The sequence below is a fragment of the Chrysochloris asiatica genome, unplaced genomic scaffold (assembly GCF_000296735.1).
Source record: "Chrysochloris asiatica unplaced genomic scaffold, ChrAsi1.0 scaffold00535, whole genome shotgun sequence".
NCBI lineage: Eukaryota > Metazoa > Chordata > Mammalia > Afrosoricida > Chrysochloridae > Chrysochloris > Chrysochloris asiatica.
Genome location: NW_006409053.1, coordinates 381,876 through 389,651, shown reverse-complemented (window position 1 = coordinate 389,651; position 7,776 = coordinate 381,876). Strand labels below are relative to the sequence as shown.

At 35.1% G+C, this 7,776-nt stretch overlaps 1 protein-coding gene across 1 annotated transcript; it reads right to left on the bottom strand.

Moving 5' to 3' along the window:
• Positions 1 to 5,720: 5,720 nt before the first annotated feature.
• LOC102826498 (olfactory receptor 5F1-like) lies at positions 5,721 to 6,665 on the bottom strand. Its single transcript, XM_006877602.1, has one exon. It carries the CDS (start codon positions 6,663 to 6,665, stop codon positions 5,721 to 5,723), a length of 945 nt encoding a protein of 314 aa, XP_006877664.1.
• Between the last annotated feature and the right edge of the window lie 1,111 nt (positions 6,666 to 7,776).

Sequence of the window (7,776 nt, the reverse complement as noted above, 5' to 3'; positions counted from 1 at the left end):
GATCAGACATTGTTTCATTCTGTTGTACATGGGGTCACTATGAGTCAGTTCCGACTCAATGGCACCTGACAACAACAACAACAGTGCTATCAGAGCTCCTTATAATAGAGAATATCAAACTGCACACCTCAACCCACAGGACTTGTATAAATATTTTAACTGCATGCCCCGTAAGACAAACAAATGAAAGAAAACAAATGAGATGAAAGTTATTAACTATTTGTGTTGAGCAATATTTGAAGTTTTACTTCACAGATCATAAAGTAATTATTCCCAAATCATGTGTTACAGAAGATGACTTTGTATAAGAATCATTTGAGGTGCTAGATTTTGTGAACATTAGTCAACAGGAACAAAATACATATTTGAAGAATTAATTATAAACATATAACTATGACTAATTATAATGACATATTTATTCCCCAGTAGTAGTTTTCCCCATAACCCTGAACTTTTAAAATGATGGAATCAAAGACCAGAAACAGACCAGCAAACAAGTTCTATTTTCAAATGAACCATTAAAAATGTTTACTTCACTAACGATACATACGTGTTTCGTTTTTGCCTTTGGCATAGACTGAAAGCTTCATATAAAACTCATATGATGTATCTATTGAATATGGTTCTGCATCTTGTTGTTAAGTGCCCTTGAGTTGGTTTCTACTCATAGAAACTGTACATGTAACAGAACAAAATACTGTCCACTACTATGACATGGAGTCCTGGTATGGCACTGGAGGTTAATGTGCTGAACTACAAAGTCAGTTTCAACCACAAGGTCGGTGGTTCAAGCTCACCAGCTGCTCTTTGGATATTCTATACAGGGTCACTATGGATTGAAACAGATTAAACAGCACTTAACAACAACAGCTGTGCCAAACTCACATTTGTTGCTATTTTTGAGCTCATTGTTACAGTCACTATATCAGTCCATTTCTTTCTTTCAGGCTTTCCCTCTTTTTCACTGACCCTTTTGAATTCAGTGACAGTTTACAGATCATCAATCAGATGATTGATGACTGTAAACACTTCGTGCCATTACAATGATTACAATCCTCTTCATATACCATCAGTTAACAATATTTACCCCTATACACTTTATTTTTCCCCTCACCCCTACCCCCACCTGCCCTGTAGCCATTATATTGTTATTGCTGTTAAGTGCCATAGAGTTGGTTCCAACTCATAGTGACCCTGTTGAGGGTTTCTGAGGAGTGACTGGTGTGTTTGAACTTCTTACCTTTTTGTTCAAACAGACTCTGAGGTCTAGTGCTCAACCAACAGCACCACAGTAGGACTCCTGTAACCATAATAGAATGCTTCATTTAGCAAGAAAATCTTCTCTTATCTTTTTACACCAGTGGTTTTAAGCAATGTTTGTCCTCTTGTGATTGACTAATTTCACTTACTATAATGTTTTCCAGATTTCTCCATGTTGTGAGGCATTTTAAAGACTCTTCATTATTCTTCAACATTGTGTAATATGCCATTGTGTGTATGTACCAAAGTTGTTTAGCCATTCTTCTGTTGATGAACATTTAGGCTATCTCCATTTTTGTTTTATGAGGAGTGCTACATTGAACATGGGGGTATATATATCTAGCTGTGTCACAGCTTTTATTTCTTGAGGACATATACCAAGTCGAAGGATTTCTGTGTCCTATGGTATTTCTATTTCCAACAGTTTGAGGTGGAGTCATACCGTTAAGTGCTGTCAAATCAGTCCAACTCATTGAGAACCTGCAAAGGGTATCCAAGGAACAGCTGGTGGGTTTGACTCCCCAAACATGTGGTTAGCTGTTCAGTGTTTATCCTATAGTGCCACACCAGGACTCCAAATAATAGGAACTATCAAATAAAAACATCTTCATATGTTTGGCAATGAAGAGGAAAATCTATCAGCATCTACAAAAGCATATTTACATCCTCCCATTCTTTTTCCGTCTTCTTTCTGATTAGAACAGAGAAACTCATGCTACTTCAGTGAATGGCTAACATATTCCACTTTCCATTCTTAGTTTTGAATCCCATCAACCTATTTCTCTAGAAACTTAGAGATTTATTATCCTTTATTGTTTGTTCAAATTATTGCTTTTTAAAGCAGTAATTTTATAAGAAAGACAAAGGAGATAAAGTCCATGTAAAAACCATTTTTGTACTTTCAGTCTATTTGTGCTGTTGAATTTAAAACTATGTCACCGAAAAATCCTGAGCCTCATCCAGAACCTTCTGAGGTGGAACATTCCCACTAAAAAGGACAAGCAGACCAACCTGGAACAGCTAGAGCAACAAAAGATACATCTTCAAGGAAAGATCAGCAGGAAAAATCCAAATAAAAAATGGCAGTCTGATTGATTACTACAAAGACTAGTATATTCACCAGGAAGCCATCAAGGCAAACAATCAAGTCCCTTCAGGACAAAACCTCCTCCAAGAAAACTTGATTTTCTACTTCTTAAAAACCCAATGAATCACAAAGGTCTGATCCACATCTGATGATGGACTGATGCAAGACCAGGCATCCTTTTGTTCTGCAGTACATTGAGTGGCTGGTGAGCCTGAACCATCGATCTTGTGAATCAAACCAACTTTGAAGCCCAGAGCATTAACCCACAGAGCCGTACCAGGACTCCATAATAATATTTATTTCTGTACTCTAAACCATGAGAACCAAATATTTGCACAGTATCATTGATTATTTGGCCAGTTTTAATTTAAATAGAATCATTACATCAATTATATAGGACACTAGACTAATAGATCCATGACTTTCCATATTTAATGTTGTTTTTGTTGTTGTTAAGTGCCAACATGTCTGTTCCAACTCATAGTAACCCTGTGTATGGTTTTCAAGGAGAATCTGTTGGGTTTGAGCCACTGACATTGAGGTTTGTGGTCCAGTGTTTATCAAAAAAAATCACACCACGAGTTATTTATTTAATTTTTATCATTGTTAAGTGCCATCGAGTCGATTCTGACCCATAGCGACCCTGTATAAGGTTTCCGAGGAGCAGCTGGTGAGCTTGAACCACCTACCTTACAGTTCAAATGACTTTGCAGTCTGATGCATTATCTCATAGTGCCACACCAGGACTCCTATTTATTTAATAGAGTCATGTAAATTGTATTGTGTGTATCAGTTCACATTTAACAAAGTGAATCTGAAATCATTTTTAGACATTGGAAATGAAATATTTTCAAACATTTGTTTGCTATCTAAATAAGGAACACTAGTGCTTAATAATATCAAATTCTTGTTTTTCATTTTTTGTTTGATTCCACATGATTTTTGATCCTTTTGCTTCTCCCAACTTATGTGCTTACTTTTTCAGCTTTCTATTGTCAACTTAGTTCATAAATTAGTCCTTATTTTTCCTCATCGATGTACGTTAAGCACTAGGCTACTAACCACAAAGGGATCTTGGGAGGCCCTGAAGGGTAAGTACTGTCAGTGGTTCAAACCCACAAAGTGTTTCTTATAAGCCATATATAGGATCACTATGAGTCAGAAAGGCCTCAATGGCACTTAACAATCACAAAAATTTAAAACTAACCACAAGGTGGTAGTTCAAACCTACCAGTCACTCTTCAAAAACCATATACTGGGTCACTATGATTTGGAACCCATTCGATGACACTTAACAACAACAAAAATTAATATACTGAACAGAATAGAAACTACTGATAATATTTCAAATTGCTTTAATTACCTATGCATATTTCAGAAGGGTGTAATATTAAATATCCAAGGGAAAACAGGACAACAACAACAACACAATGACTTGGAAAATTAGAAAAATAAAATGTAATAGGGATACTGTAGCAAAGGGAGTCCTGGTGTAGTCTGATAGCATGAAGCACTGAACCACAAGGTCAGCTTGAACCATGAGGTTAGTGTTTCAAACTTACCAGCTGCTCCTTGGAAACCCTATACAAGTCGCTATGAGTTGGAACTGACTCAATGGCACTTAACAACTGTAGCAAAGAAACAAAAACAGTATTTTCTTGTTAAAGGAGGATATAATAAATATTGTAAAATTCTAAGGAAAGAAACAAGTGAAGAAATCATATTTGATACCATAAGTATCAGCTTTGTTGTTGTTGAGTGCCGTCGAATCGGTTCCAACCCATAGCGACCCTGTACAGGGTTTCTGAGGCTGTAAAATCTTTACAGGAGCAGAATGCCTGATCTTTCTTCCGAGGAGGCACTGGTAGTTTCGAATTGCTGGCCTTAAGGTGAGCAGCCCGATTCGTAACCACTGTGCTAGTAGAGCTCCTATCATTGCTTTTTGAGCTAAATTCCTTTTGTTACAGAAAATGTTTTTATTTTGTTAATTTATCACAAATACATCAAACAGTAATCAAGGAAATTTGAGAATAAGAATATTTTACTACACATAATTATGTGTTAAAGAAATTATTGAAATTTATGTAAAACACATATTGAATGAATTAAAAATGATTTAGTGTCACAAGTGATAATAGTTTCAAAAGTTGTTAATATCTCACACATTGTAGATGAGATTTAGCAGACTGAGGATAGTTAATTTGGAAGGAGAGAAGTTGGTTCAGAATAAGACTTGCTGAAAAACCCCAAATAGAGAATAAACTGATTTCATTTCCAAAATTAGTTTCTATACCTAAGTTTTACATGGGAAGAAACATATTAACATTTACTGGTGCAATATTTAATTCAAATGATTTCCTTATAACACACATTTCAAGTAAACCTTTAATGTTTATTTTCATGTCAAAAGTGCTTTATACTAGCATTGATATGAATATGAAAATTTCTTTATTGACAATTGATAGATTCCTATGACTGGGACTACCTCAAGATTAAGGACAACAATATCATTCAGATTCATTCACTAAAGGTTGATCTAAATTCATTAAAAGTATTTGTTTCTTGAGCTCTGGTGTAGTGGAGAGTGTTGTACATGTTTTCTTATTTGCTGGGCTTTTTGTATTGTAACGTGTGTGTGTGAGTGTATGTGTGTGAAAAAAGAGAAAGGGGAAGAAAGGCTTAGAAAGTTCTGAGGGTAAGAATAAGGAATAGAAAAAGTGCTATAATTGGTGCATTAAAATCAATGTTCTTATAATAAACTTTTTGCATGCATTCATGTTACTCTTCAATGAGTGAATGTGTGAATGAATAGAAAAAGATGTTAAAAAAATCAAAGGTTAAACCAGAAATACAACTAGTCCCATGTTTTGTTTAAACCTCCTCTCCTTGAGACACATCAGTAAGTCAAATACTAAAGTCTATTATAACAATAAAGCATATATGAAATATGTGACACATAGCTAACACTCATCTTATAAGAGGTAAAAAGACATGCATAAGAGAAAACATTGAATGAATGGGACAAAATATTCTATACAGTTAATTCCATTTGACATTGGAACTTTTTCTTTACACATTTAATCTTCTTTTATAAACAGCAAAGAGTCCATTATAAGTATGCTGTATTTTCAAAGATCCCATAAAGATGTAGAATGACAATAAGATGGACCTTCCATATTTCTATATCAGTATTCTAATTTTGCTTATCTCTATTTGAAGACAAATACATAAATATTGATAAAATGTGTTTACATTGAAACAAATCTAATGAAAATCTGTATTTTTTAAATAGTCTTTGAAAATTAATTAAATACTATTTTTAGTGTAGAAAGTTATTTATGTACTCTATATTGCTCAGAAATTTGTCAGGCAATCACAGAAAGGAAGGCCTTCTTTTCCGGGTAAGTACATTCCAAAAAGCTTTCTTTACTTCCTTGTTCCTGAGGCTGTAGATCAGAGGATTCAACATGGGGATCACCACTGTATAGAACACAGAAGCCACTTTGTTCTGGTTCAGGGAGTAGCTGGAACTGGGTTTCAGATAAGTATAGATGGAGGTTGAATAGAAGAGAATTATAGCAGTCAAGTGAGAGGCACAAGTTGAAAGTGCTTTGTGCCTTCCCTCTCCTGAATGCATGCGAAAAATGGAAAAGAGAATGTAGGAATAAGATGTGAGGATGACCACCAGAGTCCCAACCATATTCGCACCAGCAAAAGTGGAAATGATGACTTCATTCAGGCGTGTGTCAGAACAAGAAAGCTTAAAAAGAGGGGGACTGTCACAGAAGAAATGATGGATGATATTGGAACCACAGAATTGCAATCTGCTTACATAACTTGTGTTCACCATGGAGTTCAGCAACCCTGCTGTAAAGGCCCCAGCTGCCATTTTAAAACAGATTGTCCTGGACATAACTAAGGAGTAAAGGAGTGGGTTACATATGGCCACATACCGGTCATAGGCCATTAACCCAAAGAGGATACATTCAGTTGTCGCCAGGGCAATGAAGAAATACATCTGCAGGAAGCAACCAGCAAAGGAAATGGCTTTTTTCTCAGACAATAAGTCTACCAGCATCTTTGGGGTGATGGTCGATGAGTAGCAGACGTCTACGAAAGACAAGTTAGCCAGGAAGAAATACATAGGTGTATGAAGTCGTGAATCAATCCTGATTAGTAGAATCATCCCCACATTGCCTATAATTGTAAGTGTATAAATCCCCAAAAATAGCAAAAAGAGGATAATCTGTAGCTCCAGAGTGTCTGCTAATCCCAACAGGATGAACTCAGTCAATGAGGTATAGTTTTTTCTTATCATTTATTAAAAGTATAGTTTGCTGAATCTTTATATCATACTTAAATGTTTTTCTTTCCAAAATTTTCCATGAAGATGTAGAAATGTTTATGAAGAAGCTCACACATGGAGAAAGATAGAGAAAAAAAACCTAAGATAATATAGCAAAGTAAATGGAACAAATAAAGAGAAAAATATAGAGCACATGTAAAATCCATTTGATTTTAAGAATCAAAAATCTAAAATAAATCTGAGTTGTAAATTTTAAAATCGGTTGTCTTAGTCCTCAGACTCCTCCTTTGTTTAGAAAATTCAACATATATTTTATGAATTCTTTTACAGCAGCCCACAATAGAATGCTAAGGATAAAATTGATCTTTTTCTCCAATTCTCTGATCAAATACATGAACTGAAGTCAATGAATATTTTCTGTCGCTTACAATTACTTTGTCCAATGTTTTCCAGAGTTCATATTTCCCTTAGAAATACATTTTGCATAACTTCAAGTAGAAATAATAGGGTTCCTGGTGGCATAGTGGGTTATGCATTAGGCTGAAAACTGCAAGATCAGCAGTTTAAATTTACCAGCAGTTCCAGTGTGAGAAAGAAGATGCTTTCTGTTCCCATAAAGATGTTCAGCCTGGAAACTATGTGGGGTTGCTATGAGTCAGAACTGGCTTGCCAGCACACAGCCACCACCACACAGAAAAACTAGTGACACTCTAAGCTTAGAAACAGCTTTATACTCATTATAAATTTATGAATAATCTTAGAGTTTTAAAAATATGAACAAAGCAGTTGTCATAATTGTAATGAGGGTGCAGATACCAAATTAAGACTATGTGTTAGCTGACATAGTATATCTCTAGGCCAGGAATGACATCATCAAGTCCTTAGGATTTCCTTCCTAAATCGTATCTTACCTGTATAGTCTTTTTAAAAAAAAATTTTAACTCATGTTAGGAGTTTGGGCTAGAGGTGAAAAAGAAAAAAAATCATTTTTGAAATATGCCATATAATGTTTAATTACCTCTCTGTAAAACCTTGAGTTATCTTTTGAGTAAATATATACATGTTGTGAGTCTTTTATTTTATCTCAAGAGCATTGGGGATCTTTGGGAGTTATTTTTAGAGA

Bases quoted from the DNA above. Each gene is read 5' to 3' on its own strand.
- LOC102826498 (XM_006877602.1), bottom strand. From the start codon at position 6,665: ATGATAAGAAAAAACTATACCTCATTGACTGAGTTCATCCTGTTGGGA.